The 18,248-nt window shown below is 45.5% G+C and overlaps 1 protein-coding gene across 1 annotated transcript; it reads left to right on the forward strand.

The window, feature by feature from the left end:
* Positions 1–414: 414 nt before the first annotated feature.
* On the forward strand, positions 415–14,304 carry LOC6603525 (DNA-directed RNA polymerase III subunit RPC1). Its single transcript, XM_002028468.2, has 5 exons — positions 415–479; positions 531–2,389; positions 2,461–2,606; positions 13,378–13,795; positions 13,858–14,304. The coding sequence occupies exons 1-5, from the start codon at positions 436–438 to the stop codon at positions 14,295–14,297; spliced, it is 2,907 nt and encodes a 968-aa protein (XP_002028504.1). The 5' UTR covers positions 415–435; the 3' UTR covers positions 14,298–14,304.
* Positions 14,305–18,248: the final 3,944 nt, after the last annotated feature.

Genomic DNA, 18,248 nt, shown 5'->3' on the forward strand with positions numbered 1-18,248 from the left:
CGATGGCAAATCGTATCTGTTCTGCTGACTGATTAAAATCACCAGAACTGTTGCTGCTATCAGGCTGTTCGCATATTTTGCTGTTGAACCACGGCCGGAATAATTGCAACATCTTCATCATCCATTACAAGAACAAAAATTAATAAATTGTCATTAGCTGTTTTCGACGGATGGTGAATGGTGCCAGTGTGAATCGGAGTTTCACACCTGTCAAAAAATCCCACCATTCCCCCGGGATGGGCTCAGTGTGCAGAGCCTATTATAGTCTTCGAAATCCCAACGTTTGCTTTAGAACGACATATCGATGGAAAAAAAAACCGGGACATATCGTTCAATTAAATATTATCGATAGTGCCAACGATGGTTGTGTAGCCCTAAGTCTTGAATTGTAATTCACATTTATCATATACAAATATACTTTTTGGTGTTATCAATATGCCTAAGGAACAGTTTCGTGCATCGGCTCTGAACAAAAAAATGTAAGTGTCTCCATTTTAAATTTGTACTAGTTAAAATCACCGTTTCCCCAGTTCACATGTACAGTTTGGAATCAGTGGGGCCGATGAGATTCAGCAGGAAGCGCTGGTAAGGATCACCTCAAAAAATCTCTATCAAGGACAACGACAACCGGTGCCTTCTGGCGTACTGGATCGTCGAATGGGCATCAGCACGAAAGATGCTGTATGTGAAACGTGCGGTCATGGTTTGAATGAGTGCATCGGGCACTTTGGCTATTTAGACTTAGCGCTCCCAGTCTTCCACATAGGCCACTTCCGTGCCACAATTAATATTCTACAGATGATATGTAAGTCGTGTGCTCAGGTGATGCTAAAGTTTGAGGACCGTCTTTCATTTGAAAAAAAGCTACATAATCCAAATTTCTCATATCTGGGAAAAAAAGCCTTGCATGCACAGATGTTGGCCAAGGCCAAGAAAGTCACAAAATGCCCACACTGCGGAACCGCCAACGGAGGCGTGAAAAAGGGTCCTGGGCTTCTGAAGATTTTGCATGATCCATACAAAGGGCGCAAGGTAGATGCTGTGTTTACAAGCAATATGGATGAAATGCTTCGCTCGACAGAGTTCAATCGCGACCTTAATCTTACACTCAGTAATTACAGCACGGCTGAGGAGCTAACTCCACTAATGGTGCTGGACCTTTTTGAACAGATCCCACAGAGTGATGTAGCCTTATTGGGAATGTGCTCTCGTGGTGCCCATCCTAAGCATCTAATTGTGACGCGCGTATTTGTGCCTCCTGCCTGCATTCGTCCATCGGTATTATCAGAAGTAAAGGCCGGCACAACAGAAGATGACTTGACTATGAAACAGAGCGAGATCTTACTAATTAATGATGTGATCCAGCGTCACATGGCTACCGGCGGAAAAATAGAACTTATATATGAAGACTGGGACTTTTTACAACTGCATGTGGCCCTTTACTTTCATAGCGAGATCAGTGGAATTCCGATCAACATGGCACCGAAGAAAACTACACGAGGCATTGTTCAGCGTTTGAAGGGAAAACAGGGACGATTCCGATGCAACCTATCTGGAAAACGTGTAGACTTCAGCGGCCGTACCGTCATTTCGCCGGACCCCAACTTGATGATTAATCAGGTGGGTGTGCCAGTGCGTGTTGCTAAGATTCTTACCTACCCGGAACGCGTAAATCTCGCAAACATTCGTCATATGAAGCATCTTGTACGCAATGGACCTGGCACGCACCCAGGGGCCAACTACGTCCAACAGCGGGGTTCTAGTTTTAAAAAGTACCTCGCATATGGCAATCGTGAGAAGGTTGCACAGGAGCTTAAATGTGGGGATATTGTGGAGAGGCATCTGTGCGATAACGATATCGTTCTATTTAATCGCCAACCTTCGCTCCACAAGATGTCCATTATGTGTCATCGCGCCAAAGTACAACCCCAACGGACGTTTCGTTTTAATGAGTGCGCCTGTACACCATACAACGCCGACTTCGACGGTGATGAGATGAATCTTCACTTGCCACAGACTGAGGAGGCCAGAGCCGAGGCATTAATCCTTATGGGTAATCAGTCAAACTTGGTTACGCCAAAAAATGGCGAGATTTTGATTGCTGCCACGCAGGACTTTATAACTGGTGGATACCTGCTTACACAAAAAGAGGTTTTTCTTACCAAGGAAGAGGCAATGCAGTTAGCTGCCTGCTTTTTAGACAACGAAGACTCGACCATGAACATTCAGATACCAGCACCTGCTCTTCTTAAGCCGCGCCGACTCTGGACTGGAAAACAAATATTCAGCTTGCTAATGCGCCCAAACAGCGACTCTCATATTCGTCTCAATATGGTGAACAAGGGCCGAAACTATACAAAAAACATGGATCTATGTATCAACGACTCTTGTATGTGGCTTTTTAATATACTTAACAAATGAATTTACAACTAAACTCGACTTTCTGTGCACTAATTGTAGGGATTCACATCCGGAATTCTGAGCTAATGTGTGGTGTAATGGATAAGGCCACAATGGGCTCGGGTACAAAGCAATGTATCTTTTATTTACTGCTGAGGGACTTTGGTGAGGCGCACGCTACCAAAGCAATGTGGCGACTGGCCAGGGTTTGTATTTTAACACAAAAGCCCACTAACTTTTTTTTAACTGTTACGCAGTATTGGTTTATATTCCTAAATATTTATGTTGTGTATTTATGGACATTTAAGATTAAGATTTTATACCCGATACTTAAAGAAAGTATAGGAGTATATTAGATTTGTGGGGAAAATGGATGTGTGTAATGCTCAGAAGGAAACGTTTCTGACTTCATAAAGTATATATATTCTTGATCAGCATCAATAGCCGAGTCAATAGACCCATGTCTGTCTGTGCATCCGTCCGTCTTGTTTGACGCCTAGTTCTCAGAGACTATTAGAGCTAGATTACAGACATTTTGTATCCAGACTCCTATGGTGTGATACCATGAATGTATATGTTTCAAAATTTTGGCACGACCTTTTCCGCCTCCACATACGACGAAAATCTGTGGCATCCAAAATTTTGAAGATACAAGAAAACTAAATATGCAGAATAGTAGAGAATGAAATTATATCTAGCAGATAGCCGATTCTGGATCAGATCTGATTATTATTATAGCCAGAAGGAACAAATCAATTTGCAGAGGGTAGGCAACTCCATCCACGCGTTAGCTTATTCCCTGTCTCGTTCGCACACACTCTTGGTCGTGAATGTGTGCGCAGGGTACCGGGTATTTCGGGTGACTAAGTATCGAGTATAAATGTAGAGTCGCGGCCGTAGCCACGACTCAACGTTCCCACTGCTTTGATTTCTGTAAAGGATATACTGGCAGCTATCAATAAGCTTTGAAAGCATTTAACTTTTTTTACACCATTTTTATATATTTTTTAACGCACAGAACTAATCTCAATATAAGTATATACATATGTATATTCTTGATCTCATTGTACTATATAGGTCGATATAGCCATGTCTGACTGTCTGCAACCTAGTCCCTCAGTTTTAAAGTGTCGCAATAAACAAAACTGGGCAATAACTATTATCAGCAGAGATCCTTTGTCAACGTCGGGTTCTTAATCTGACCTTTTTAAAAAATCTGTTAAATAACGAAAAATTTGTTTTTATTCTATTTCAACGAAATTTTGTATATAAGTTTTCTTTGATGAATATGCAAATCATTTGTCAGAATCGGCCGGATTAGTCCACTAAATCATAAGTACTATAGCTATCAAAAAACATATATGAAAACATTTTTTTATTAAGTAATTTAACCAAATTTGATAAAAATAAGAGCATTTTATCATTAAACTAAATCGAAACGTTCGGTCAAAAAAGCAGTCTGAAGAAGTTAAGCTGACCGAGACCGTGGCACAATGTGTGAAATAACCAAACTAGCAGGTTTATATATGAGGTATTTTATATAACATACATCGGTTTTTACTGAAACGCGGAAAGCGTTGCCTACTTTATACCTGGCAATCAGTCAGTATATGCAATTGAATGAGTGTATTTTCTGTCCAGACATCTGTTATCTGTCACTGTTACAAGTGCATTTCAAGACTTCGCCCCGCCCCTTTCCGCTCCCACTAAAATCGAATATCTGTGGCATCCATGATTTTAATGATACGAGAAAACCAGAAACGCAATATCGTAGAGAATGACTATCTTCTAGACTGCAGAATATTATAGCCCGAATGAAGAAAACAAACTTATTGTCTCTCGTTCTGTATCTCTCTAACACACACGTTTCATGGTCGGCTTTGCCTATCGCTTAAAATGAGCGCCTAAATCTCAGAGACTATAAGAGCTAGAGCAACCAATTTTGGTATCCACACTTCTGTTAGATTTCAATGTTACAAATGCATTTCAAATTTTCGCCCCACTGACTTTCGCCCCAACAAAGGTCGAAAATCTGTGGCATCCACAATTTTGAACAAACACACAGTCATAGAGAATGACCATATCTACCAGATTGCCGAATTAGATTAGATCGGATCATTATTATAACCAAAAGGAAAAATCAATTTGCAGTGACTACGCATCGCCAGACGACACATTCTGACTGATTTTCTGTGTCTCTCCCACGCACTCTTTGTCGTGTCGTTCAATGTTTGCGAAGTCAGGCGGAGGAGAGCCGTTCTGACTAAGTATCGTGAGGCTTTGAAGTTTTTAAAGAGAGGTTGGCGGCAGACGGTGCTGTATGAGGCATCGGAGAATCAGCAATAGCCGGCTCTCGGAGAGATTCTTGCTTATCGCAATTTGATGTTAAATTTTTTTTTGGTAGCCGTAGAGGGCGGACTTTGCAGTTCAAATCAAAGTTGCGCTCTCTACATCTTTTCAGTAAAAGTGAATGAATATTAAAAAAAATTGCATGTTTAGTTAAAACTACAACGTGGTACAAAATTGTCTGAGGAAGAACAGGGAAGGATCAAAAGAATGAAATTAGCCGGCATGAAAACTGATCGAATAGCTTCGCTAATGAATCGACATCGAAATTTTATTTCAAAATTTTGAATAAATCCAGACGGCTACCGCATAAATTGTCGGCTTGGCCCAGTATCAGACATAAGAAAATAGACAGAACGGCAGTTTGCAACTGAAGAATTAATAAGCTTCAACAAAATCAAGGCAAAACATGGATTACCAATCCCCAGGCAACTTGTGACCCGCTCGTCACTGACGAAACAGAAAAAGACCTTGCAGACACGGTCTCTCACTGAGCAGAACACTTTTTGTCTCTTCGCTTCTGTTATGTGTTTTGTGTTTTCGGTTGAGCCCGACACACAATAGTGTCTCAGAATAACAGCTTAGCCAGACACTTTTGATCCAGGGTTCCAGGGTTTCGGTTGCCCCAGGTTCGTCACATTTCCTACAACTGTCTCTGTTTGTGATGCCCGTTAATATTCCCACTAATAATCAGCAGTCCTTCCGTGGTAGGTGCAGCAGGTAGTATCTGAGTTTGTCATTGCGGTCCTTGCACATGATTTTCGAGGTTCTGCAGGCGGTGGTACTCCTCCACCTACTTTCGGTTTGTGATCCGGACTGCTTTTTTAGATCGCTTTGCAGCGTTCTAAGGGAGACAGGCACGTTCTCGGTTCTCGTATTCGCCAGCCCGACGCCTTCCTTAGCTAGTACGTCCGCCGTCTCGTTTCCTTCGATGCCGTGGTGGCTGGGAATCCAGTAGATCCGCACTGACTTTGTCGTGCTTAGGGTATTTAGTACCTCTCTGCTCGCCAAGACATTTCTGGAACTGACTGCGGACGACTGCATGGATCTTATCGCCGCTTGGCTGTCTACGAATAGGTTGACCGCATCGTGTGCTCTTTCAGTGAGCAGAGCGACCTTATCTCAGGGTCTGTACAATATAGGCCCGCTCCTACTCCTCCGTCCATCTTGGAGCCGTCCGTATATATATTGAGTTGCTCCGTTTGGGCTCTTCCGATTTTCCAGTCTTCAGGTTCCAAAGATGCAGTTGTTTTTACGTCGAGGCATGTTTGGGGGGTCATGTAATCAGTTGATCTGTTCATTTCCCTTCCAATTGAACAATGCCCGTATTCTTAAGGCGACATATTTCCTGAAGCGATGAGGCGTTGTGCTGCGTTTCCTGCAGTCAGACGGGCGTGGATGTCTAGGGTTTCGAGTGCTTTTTTTGGGGTTGACCTCAGCGCCCCTGTAATACAGAGCAAAGCCTGTCGCTGAGTCCTTTCCATAAGCTTATGATACGTTTTCTTTCCAGTAGCTTGCCACCACACTAAGACTCCACACAGCAGAGTTGGTTGCACCACCGAGATGTAAGCCCAATGCATCAGAGCCGGAGACAGGCCCCATGTGCTGCTGAGCATCTTCTTGGATGCGTAAAGCGCAATGGTGGCCTTCTTCACCCTTTCCAATACATTGGGTTTCCATGCCAGTTTACTATCCAGTACTGTGCCCAGGTATTTGACTTGTGTTTTTGGGGCTAGCCTAGTTTGATTGATCTTAGGGGGGGTCCATATCGGTAACTTGTACCTCTTGGTAAAGAGGATGAGGTCCGTGTTGTCCGCGTTGATACTGAGTCCTACTTCTTCCGCCCACTCGCGTATCTCCCTGAGTGTACGTTCCGTTAGTGAGCTGAGGGTCGATGGGCAAACACCCGTAATAAGTATGCTTATGTCGTCCGCATAAGCTGTTATTATTGGGGTCTTCCTTTCGTATCTCATTATGAGGTCGTCGACCACCAGATTCCACAGGAGGGGCGATAGGACTCCATCCTCGGGTGTGCCTCTGTGTGCCTCTTTTACCATGGAAGCGGTGCCCCACTCTGATTGCACCCGTCTGCAACTTAGGAGGTTCCTTATCCACAGGTTGATTGCTGGGTGTGTATTAGTCGCTACCAGGCGATTTGTTATTGCTTTTGTAGCCACGTTGTTAAATGCTCCGGAGATGTCCACGAATACTCCCAGTGCATACTTTTTATGGTGAAGGGCTTTCTCAATGGTAGCTACTACCGAGTGTAGTGCGGTCTCCACCGATTTCCCTTTAGTATAGGCGTGCTGGTTGGTTGACATCAGTCCCCCTACCTCATTCCTGATGTGTAAGTACAGCAGCTTTTCTAGTGTTTTAAATATAAAGGAGGTAAGGCTTATCGGTCTATAGTCCTTGGGACTCGCATGGCTGCACTTTCCTGCCTTTGGGAAGAAGACAACTCTCGAGGTTCTCCATTGGATAGGGATATACCCAGTACTTATACAAGCTGTGAGTATTGCGGAGAGCCATGGGGTAATCGCCTCTTTGGTCACCTGCATCATGGCTGGGAATACCCCGTCAAGTCTTGGTGCTTTTGTGCCCGCAAAGGAGTCTATTGCCCAGTGGATTCGCTTAGTGGTTAACAGATCTGTTGGGGGGTGTTGTTCCTCGGTTGCTAGGTCCTGGTGCTCTTTGGCATCAGCGACCTCGGTGCAACCAGGGAAATGTTCCTCCATTAGTGCTGTTAGGGCTTCGTCACTGCCCTCTGTCCACTGTCCATAATCTAGCTTTAATTGGCTTTGTATGGTAGGCTGCTTAGAGAGCAGCTTCCGAAGCCGTGCGGTTTCTGGTACTTTCTCGATGTTGGAGCAGAAGGTCCTCCACGGGTTCCGTCGTGCTTTGCGTATTTCCTTCTTTTAGCACTCAGGAGTCTGATTCCTCATAGACGATCCCTTCGTTCGCTTGTTTGGCGATCTTAACGAATTCCTTGAGGTTGTCCCTTTGAAGAGAGAGATCCCGGCTCCACCAGAGTGGCTTGGACCTCTTCTTCGTCCTCGAGGGTTTGGACGATGTGTGGTAGGCGTCCAGTAACGCGTTGGATAGGGTCTCCAGAGACTTCTCTATGTCCTTCGCGGAATTCACTGTGCCCGGACTCGCGAGCTTCGAAGTAACTGTCTTTTTAAACTTTTCCCTGTTTGTATTCCGGGGGTTTCTATAGACTGTAACCTTCGAAGAATGTTTGAAGTCGCACTTAAACTGAATGTACTTGTGATCTGAGAAGGAGGGTCTTTCGAGGACCCTCCAGCTTGATACCGTAGTACTGTTTCCCGTTGCAAGTGTTAGGTCTAGCACGTTGGATGAGGTCGGACCTACGAGTGACTCACCTCTATCATTGATGTCGGTGCTTCCCCACACATTGTGGTGGGCATTGGCATCCGTCCCGATGACGAGCTGATAGTTTTTGGTGCCGGCTTCTGTCACCAGGCTCCAGAGTTCGTCGGGTGGTGCGGGTCTGTCGTGAGCCATGTAGCAGGAAGCCACCAGAAGGCGCTTTTCCTCACTTTCCAGCATCACAACCGTCAGGTCATCCGTGCTGTAATGAGGCATAAGGTAAGCATGGATTCCCTTTCGTACGCGTACGACGGTTCTGTTCCTGCTTACCGATGTTGTGTAGAACAGGTTGTGATTTGAGGACTTTAGTCCGGCCACTGAATTGCCTGTCGCAATCCAGGGCTCCTGGACTAGAGCTATGTCGGCGAGCCCTTGCTCCATGGCGATGAGGAGCTCCGCCGACGCTACCTTGCTTTTATGCAAGTTGAGCTGCAGCACACTCAGCATGGGTGGCTGGCTCACTTGCATCCGACGGGTTGACTACTAACGTCAGGTCACCGACTTCCTCGACTTCGTCCTCAAGCGCAAGACCCTGGGCGGCCTCCACGATGGACTCGAGACCTAAGTCCTTTTCTACCTCGCCTACCTGCAGGGTATGCGCGTCCTTGTCCTCAGGGTGGCGCTTTTTGAGGCGCAGGTAGACGCTACCCATGCCCTACGCCATCTTCCCGAACTTGGGATACAGCAGGTCCTCTGCCTCCTTGTTTATTTGGAGGATCACACATTGGCCCCCCTCGTTGGGTAGTGGGCTACCAATGTGTAGGATCCTCCAATCGGTCGTTGGCACGTCCGCGTTTTGCCGCTGAAGGAGCTCCAGCGCTCGGTCCCCCTGGATTGTGATGGGGAAGAGTACCTTCGCCTTAGGCTTGGACGGGATAAGCTCCCGGTGCACAACTTCCAGCTTGGCCCCCTCCCACATCGCCTCCAGTTGGCAGACCGTACGCGTCAGCCACCTTAGGGTTGGATCGTCGTTGCACTTTAGGATCTTAACCCCATTTAGCCACCCAGCACCATCGAACATGGGCATAGGGGCCGCGGGGTCTTCTTCCATGTGTGCAAACAGTGCGTCGACGAGACGCGCGTGCACAAGCTCCCACTGTGCCGCTGACATCTTGCCGTTTTCCTCGCTCCGGTCGATGAGTGCCACGATCAAATGTCGTTTGGTCACATCGCTGACCTTCGCTTTCGGTTTCGATGGCTTCTTGGCCACTTTCGGTGAAGGGGCTGCACTCTTGGGCCCGCGTTGCCGCTTGCTCGCCGGAATGTCTTTAATGGCACTCTCAGTCGAGCGTTGCCTCTTGGTGGCCATCATCTCCTCCACCTTATTGCCATATTCGCCATTCGACGCCCTCATCTGTAGCATCTGGGCGTAATGTAGTCGGCCCTCCTCTACTCGCTGCTCGGCCCAGGCTAGCTTGACCTTCTCCTGGGAGATGTCTGCTTTACCTTGCAGCCGGCTTTTGATATTGAGGGCCGCTTTGTATTGTGCTTTGGCCTTCATCCCCTCCTTGGAACGCTTCGGCCCTTCCCTACGCAGGGAGCTCCGTCCTGCTCAGAGAGAGCACGCTCTCCAGATCCGTGTCTGTGTCGACTACGGCAACTGTGCGGCTCAACTTGCAGGCTGCGGAGTGAGTTGTTTTTGTTGTTGTTGTTGTGGCAGTAGCTTTACAACTGACTTGGCCTGCTCCCGCCAAGTCTGAGTTGGGACCGCTGGCGACACGCAGAGAGGATTGCTCCTCCCCGTGCCCGCCGGTGATAGCAGTCACGCTTCCCACCGACGTTTGGGTTGACATCCCAGCCCGTGCTTGATCCTTCTTCGCCTCCATAGTTGGCCCGAGGGTCGATACTGGTTAATATTTTTCGGGGGGACCACCCCCTAGCGTTTTAGGCCTGACCGCCAGGCCCCTCTAGCCATGCCCCGGGTCAGTTTCCCCGACTTTGAATCGTGAAGACGCCGGACCATAGCCTTAGCTAGACACTGCATTACCCCGGACAGAGCAAGCGACAGTGCATTACCCTTGTGCGGGGTAATGCAGTGTCCATTGCCCAGCCGGCACCCTCGTGTAGGGTTCAGCTAGAGGATTTTCGCCAGCCGTTCACAGAAAAAGTGTCTTTAGATGAGCAGAGCCTAAAAAGTGTCTGTGTAAAGTGTTTCTAGTTTTTTTTTTCGTGTATATGTTTTTTTATTCATGTTTTCCGTATCATTTGGGTTATTGTATTGTAATATGTATACTTATTTGCAATTTTTCTTCATACTGAAGAGACATGGATATGGATGTATGTACATATAGTGGGGAGCAAAAGTGAGTACATACCCATAATCACTGACTTTCGCCTCCCATAACAGGCAAACGAATAAAGCCAAACAACCCAAATTTGTTCACCATATAAATACTTGTATTCTTAACAAATAAGCAATAATTACAAGAACGAGTAAAAATTTTTCAAAGAATGAAAAGTAAAAAACCAAAACAACTCGCATGTACTCGGTTTTGCACTTTTTCATAAAAATTAAAGTAAATCATAATATTAACATTTTGTGCATAGACCCATATTAGATATTACTTTTTTAATAAGGTTTGGAATGTTCTCCATCAAATTCCCAAAAATATCTTTTGGAACACGATTGCATTCCGCATCTATACATCCCCAGAGATCGCCTTGGTTAGATGGCGCTGATTCGTAGTGCTCAAGCCGTCGTTTCACGATTGACCGTAGGTTTTCAATCGGATTAAGTTCGGTTCTTTGAGATAACCACTCCAGCAATTTAAAATTTTTATTAACCAGTCATTCTCGAAAAATTTTCCCAATTTGCTTAGTTAGTTAAGTTAAACTTAGTTAAACTCGGGATAAATACATTTCTCCGGAAAATGAAGAAGTAGGGTTGTAGAAGTTGTAAATAGTTCTCTCTGAACTGAATAACATACATTTTTTGTAGAGGACCAACGTGCTACCATGTAAAGCAACTTCAGACCATAATATTTCATAATATTCCTTATTATGGGGAACAAATTTGGTTTGTTTGGCCTTATTCGTTTGCCTGTTATGGGAGGCGAAAGTCAGTGAGTATGTACTCACCTTTGCAGCCCACTGTACATATAACATAACATATTAAAAATTAATATTTCAGACTAGTGCAATAGCAGAGCCTTGCTCAAGCAGGTCAAGCGCGACAACTACTTAAACGTATTTCCGACGACAAAACCAAAAATAACAAACAATTTTAATGTATTTTCAAAAAGAAAATTTTAGCGCAGGGTGTAGCTTTGTGGTCCTTTGACAAGGATATGCAATAATATTGGCGAACATTCTAACACAGAAGCCGTAAATTCCTGTTGAGTTTTATTTTAAGCGAAAAAAATAAAAATCATAGATATCAAGAATAATGATTATGTCTATGTTTTATCAAATTTCTCAAAAATAATGATTATCTGTGAAGAAAATCGTAAAAAATTTAAATATGTTCATTACCAAGTAATTTTTGTTATATAACTTATAATGATTACGGTCCCTGCGAAAAGGCTTATAAAGTTTTTAAATTCAGCATGTTTTCCACTAAACTTGGGGAGATTCATTTTAGGCTACTCCTATCCCTCCTCTGTATTCGCTGAGTTTCGGGTTCTTTAAGTGCAGACATGTACAGAGCCTTTGTGGTAACACACATATCATCGACCGATGCTCGTAGATCGTTGTTGGGATTTAAACAATCCACCTCTGCCTGTATATCCATCAACTTTTCACAATAATTTTCGATCAGCCCGAGTCTGCATTTAATTTGAAGAGAGTCGAACGAAATAGTTTTTTCCTCAACGGCCGTTCGCACACGCCTTAGATCGCCCATCGCCCTATCGTGTCTTTGCATTGCTGTTGCTAACTTTTGCAGGACTTTTGGACCCCCTCCTTCTTTCGAACCTCCTTCCCTGGTAACAATTTCCCTTTCCTTTTCACTCATTCTGCCGCTTTCTCTTAATTCAAGAGGGTCGGAAATGAATGCACTGGGTTTAGACAATGGCTAACCGAAATACTGTAGGGTATGCAAAAAACTATAAAAGAACGCGAAATTTCCACAAAAATCTGTATCGGCTTCAATAGATAAATGGTCAACGGCAGCAACGGAAAAGTTGACAATTATCATGCCAATGTACACATCAAATGTTTTCCAAAAAACTATGTATCGGCATCAAAGGGTTAACGCAGCGAAACAAACACAAATTATGTTGCCAATGCACACAACCAAACGCAGCCAAATTATGGACAATTTGGCGCAACGATAGCGTTACCGAAGTAAAGGCAGCACCAATAAGCGGTACTTCGCAAAAGAGAATTGAAAACAGCGGCAATGACCAGAGCGTCTGATTAGCAAGTACCGTAAACCCTCATCAATTTGCACTTTTCTTCAATCCACCAATATTCCGCATATAATAAATATTTTATGTTGCTGGCTGTTCACTTTGGTTTATTTTATTGCTTTGTGTTTTATTTAATTGGTATTCCAATTCAACGAGGTGCCAATGAAATTGAGATCAGTGGCCAAATAGAGAAACACAGCGCACAAAATGGTGGCTTGGTTCTAGCACTCAGTTTTTTTTCGCACTGTAGGTCACTGGCTTGTCGTGCGAATTTCCACGAAATGCTGGATGCCGATGTCCTTGCTCGGGCGCCAATGAAAATTCGGAAGATTTTTTCCAAGTTAAACGTTATGATGACTCCGGTCCAGCGGGCTCTAGTTGCGATTTTTTACTTTAAATTATCAGGTAATTTATGAACAAATAAAACAAGTGCTCGACTTTAAAGCATTTATTGGACTGGTCGCAGCCAGAGATAGCAATAACTCCCCGACTCCACCGCCGAGCCGATCTTGCATGCGCAAAGAGCAGTACAAGAGCGCGGCGTGTGAGAGCAAAAGCTCTGCTCACAACATCGCACACGCTAAGATAGGGTAATTAAGATCGTCTGCTGCAACAGCTACTTTCTCCATCTTTGATAAAAGAGGAATCGTAGTGCCCTGCCTGGCTAGCTGATGTTTAGCTCGTTACAGTAGACGCCACCGCCCCCGCGGCCGTTAAAATGCAGAGTTAAAAAAAATAAGATATTCTACAGACGGCAAAAGCTACTTAAAGAATAAACTCAACGAAATTCTTGTTTCATCCTTATTCATTCCCTCCTCCTGAAATTTGATTTAGAGATATCTTAGAACCTTCCATGTCGCATGTTTTAAATAAAACCTTAAATATTTTGCAGATCACCTCTTATTTTATACAGAACCTTGGGTTCTCCTTCGGCATAAGTGACGTGACGCCTAGCCAAAAACTTCTACACCACAAGGAGATATTGTTGGAGCGCGGCTACGCAAAGTGCAATGACTATATTGAACATCTCAAGTCGGGAACACTACAGTGCCAACCTGGATGTACACCCAAGGAGACCTTGGAATCGGTGATGTTGCGTGAGCTCTCAGGCATTCGCGAGCAAGCAGCTAAAACTTGTTTCGCCGAGCTGCACCCCACCAATAGCGCTCTTATAATGGCTCTGAGTGGCTCTAAAGGCTCAAACATCAACATATCTCAAATGATCGCCTGCGTAGGACAGCAAGCTATTAGTGGTAAACGAGTTCCCAACGGCTTCGAGAATCGTGCTTTGCCCCACTTTGACAGGCACTGTAAGTAGACACATGTAAAAACAAGCAATAAAATTAATTGAACAGACTTTTTCCGATTTCAGCTGCTATACCCGCGGCTAGGGGCTTTGTTCAGAACAGCTTCTATTCTGGCCTAACACCGACGGAATTTTTTTTTCATACCATGGCCGGACGCGAAGGTTTGGTTGACACGGCGGTGAAGACTGCAGAGACAGGATATCTGCAGAGACGTTTGGTCAAGTGCCTTGAGGATCTGGTTGTGCACTACGATGGCACTGTTCGCAACGCTGTAAGCGAGATGGTAGATACCATCTACGGTGGTGATGGACTTGACCCTGTTTCAATGGAAACTCGAAACAAGCCAGTCGATCTGATTCATCAATACAACAATCTGCGGGCCCAAATACCACATCGCGTGCAAAACGCTCTTCCGGCCGCCGAGATTCCCGTCGTCTTAGAATCGCTTTTGCAAAATTCCGAGTTTACTGACGCTCGCGCCGATTTTAAGATGGATATCATGTAAGTAGTAAAGAAGGAAATGGTTTTTCCCCAAAAGTGTGTTCTTTTCCCAAGAACGAAAGACAAGGTTGAAGGTACCGAGGTCATTTGTATGTGGATATAGACGTCTCTGACAGTCTTAATGAACATCTAAAAAGGGACCACAGAAACCAAATTCCCAGTTCTTATATAAGTAAGGTAGCCCGCCTGTTATGCATAGCTCTGCCATGCGTTGAACTCTACTGTGTCTGTTGAGATAATTTCTTTTGTCTAGGGCTGGCCACCATTCTACCACTCCATAGAGCATAATAGGTCGTATGATGGCGATTGAAAAATTAGAAGAGTTTTTCTAATCAATTACCGAAAACTTTGAGTGGCTGTAATTTAAATTATTTATTTGGCGGGGCGAAAAACTTGATACGCTCGATCTAATTCAAGGTTGGCGAACAACTATATTTTCTTCACAATTCAAATCTCTTACTCTAGCTATCCTACGGTGGCAAAGCGGGGCGAATTCGCCAAGACCGAGAGAGCGAGCTTTTATTGCGCTCCCGCTTTGCCCTAGCCTAACTTACACTAGACTTCATAATTCAGATCAATAACTAATAATTGTGGCCATGGATGGAAGGTCACGCAACACCGGCCCCGTTGAACGCCTGCATCGGCTTCAACACATTGGGAGCGGCGCTAATTTGTGTATGGGCCGCCGAAAACCCGCTCCAGTGCTAGTCCTTATTTCGACGACCCTGACCATGCCGTCCTCTCCTGCGTGCGTGGCGATGACCCTCCCCACGAGCCACTCCTGAGGCGGCAGATTGTCCTCGGCCACGATGACGAGGTCTCCTTCCTCGAGGTTCGGTTGCTGCTGGTGCCATTTGCCCCGAATTTGCAGCCCCAGGACATATTCGCGGGACCATCGCTGCCAAAACGCTTGCCTGACTGACGAGACAAGTCGCCATCGCCGCAAGCAACTGAGACTCTCCTGGTCCGGAGTCCGCAGTGCTGGGGGGCGATGAGCGACCCGCTTGTCAGCAGGTGCCCGGGTGTTAGGGCCTCGCCGTCGCTTGGATCTTGGCTGATGGCTCCCAGCGGCCTCGAGTTCATTATGGCCTCGATGCCGACGAGGACTGTGGCGAGCTCTTCGGCGGTTAGGAGCGCGCTGCCTACCGCCCGTAGGAGTAGGCTCTTGGCAGTTTTTACACCTGCCTCCCATAGCCCTCCCATGTGAGGAGCTCGCGGCGGTATGAACGCAAATTCGCATCCGTTCTTTGACGCGAAGTCGCGAATTGCGTCTCCTTGCTCCTTGAGCCTGATCCGCAGAGCGCTGAGATGGCGGCTCGCTCCGACGAAGTTCGTCCCGTTGTCGCAATGAACGACTTGGGGATATCCTCGGCGCCCGACGAACCTTTGGAAAAGCCAACAAAAAACAATCAGTGGTTAGATCGGAAACTATTTCTAGGTGAACCGCCGTGAACCGGACGCAAAACAAACAAAAAGCGCAATGTATGACTTGTATGGGGGCATTCCGCGAATTTTCAATGTCGTGTGCACTGGTCCACAAAAATCAACGCCGCAAATTGAAAATGAGCGGAGAGCACGGAGTCGATCTGCGGGTAAATTTCCCAATAGTTGCGCATACAAGATCGAACTGTCTGACGGCAGACCTCCTGAGCGTTCACTATCCACACGCTCTGTCGAAGGATGCTCACAAGTGCTCGTGGGCCGACATGAAAATTCGAATGGTGCAGATGACGAATATAGCTTCGCACGAATTGCGAGCGCTTAGTCAAAAGCAGAGGAAACTTGGCATCGTATGATATAGGAGCTTTGGCTAGTCGCCCCCCCACTCGCAACAACGAAAAGTTGCACCAAGTCCCTGTGTCTTCATGGATGAATAGGTTCAACCGCTGAAGACTAGGACCAATTGTAGATCCTTTCCTAACCTTTTCGATTTCTCCTTGATACTCGTGATGCTGGACGATTTCGACAATTTTATAAAAGGCTTCATTGTATTCGGTCGGTGAGATAGTTTTTTCGAATTTTAGGCTTGGGTCTTTACATTTTCTTATAAAGCGGAACACATACACGAACACTCTAAGCAGTTTGGGTACATGCGCCACGTAGCATCATCTGACCACTCTTGAATCTCAGCCACTCTATTTGAAACGAAAGTCCAATGAAGAGTTACCTCTGAATCCGACCAATAAACTACTCGTTCAATGGGATGTTTAATAGGGGCTTGATTCTGTGACAGAGATCTGCGAGAAGGTGAGCGGCACATAACTCAAGCCTTGGGAGCGTTTTGGTCTTGAGCGGCGCTACTTTGGATTTCGAAGTCAACTTTGATACTTTTAAACCTTCTGCAGTTCTGCTACGTATATAGACGCACGCTCCATACGCTCTCATGGAGGCGTCAGCAAAGGCATGTATTTGAACCGGTGACATCGGATCGGAATACACAAACCGAGATATGGATATGTCTTCCAATTGAGATAGTGTATTTTTCAACTTATTCCACGCTGTTTCCAAATGCAGCGGGATCGACTCATCCCAATCTAGTTTGTTAAGCCAAAGCTCCTGAAATAGGATCTTGCCTTTTATAACGATAGGACTTAATAAACCAAGGGGGTCAAACAACTTTGATGTCACCGATAGTATGTTCCGTTTTGTCGCTCGGAGACCCATAACTGTATTTGTCAATTTTGAACTTAAAAGCATCGTCAGTAGGTAACCATGAGATTCCTAACGCCTTTGTCGACTCTGAATCCGAGATTGTTATGGGCTGTGCTCTCAGATGCGGTGATCTCGGGTGAGTTTGAAAACCACTTAGTCAACTCAAACCCTGCGGTCTGAAGAACCTGAGACACTTCGGACTTAATTGCCCTTAGCTCCTCTACGCATGCAGCACCAGTCAACAAGTCATCGACGTAAAAGTCGGACCCAATAACGTTAGCAGCTCTAGGGAATGAGAGCTTCGCAGACTCACTCAACCTTTTCAAACACCGGATAGCTAAGAATGGGGCTGGTCCAGTCCCATAGGTTACAGTGTTGAGCTTGTATAATCTCAAGGATTCAGAAGGGTCTCTTCTCCACACTATGAGCTGAAACTGCCGATCCGCTTCGTTCACCATCACTTGGCGATACATCTTTTTAACATCAGCAGTCAGGGCAAACCTGTGCAGACGGAAACGGAGCAGTGTCGAGTATAATTCCTCTTGAATGGTAGGTCCCACCATCAGAATGTCATTTAAGGCCACCTGTGAGGACGTCTTGGACGAAGCATCGAACACGACTCGGAGCTTGGTAGACGTACTTTGGGGCCTCAGAACACACTGATGAGGGATTACGTAGTGTGGAGTAGAAGGAATCGTATTGTCAGTAGGAGACATATGACCTAAGGAGAGGTACTCTTCCATGAATTCCAAGTACATTTTCTTCAACTCAGGGTCACGATGCAATCGTCTTTCAAGCGACAAAAACCGCCGTTTCGCAACCTCAAAGGAGTTGCCTAAACAATTTGGATCTGATTTAAACGGGAGCCTTACTTCGAACCGACCTGATGATAGTACCTGAGTCGTCTTACGATAGTGTTCTTCACATAGCTTGTGCTCAGGTGTGGCAATTTTCTTGGTAGATGGCATTTCTTCCAGTGACCAAAACTTTTTCAAGGTCCTATCGATGGATACTAGCAACTCTTCACTGCAACTCAAACTGTTTGTAATTTGAGGAGCAGAACTCCTGGAAACATATTTTCCCGACACAACCCAACCAAGAAGGGTTTTCTGAAGAGTTGGAAAGTCAGGACCTTGTTTAATTTGACCAACAGCTAATAATTCAAAGAACGATTCTGCTCCAATTAACATATCTATTCTTTGTGGCTTGTAGAAATAAGGGTCTGCCAGTGGTAGGTTCTCTGGGATTCGCCAGTCAGTCACATTCACTGACTGGTCAGGGTGATAACCTGAAATTGATTTCA

The sequence above is a fragment of the Drosophila persimilis genome, unplaced genomic scaffold (assembly GCF_003286085.1).
Source record: "Drosophila persimilis strain 14011-0111.01,24,50 unplaced genomic scaffold, DperRS2 tig00000631-arrow-arrow-pilon, whole genome shotgun sequence".
Taxonomy (NCBI): Eukaryota; Metazoa; Arthropoda; class Insecta; order Diptera; family Drosophilidae; genus Drosophila; species Drosophila persimilis.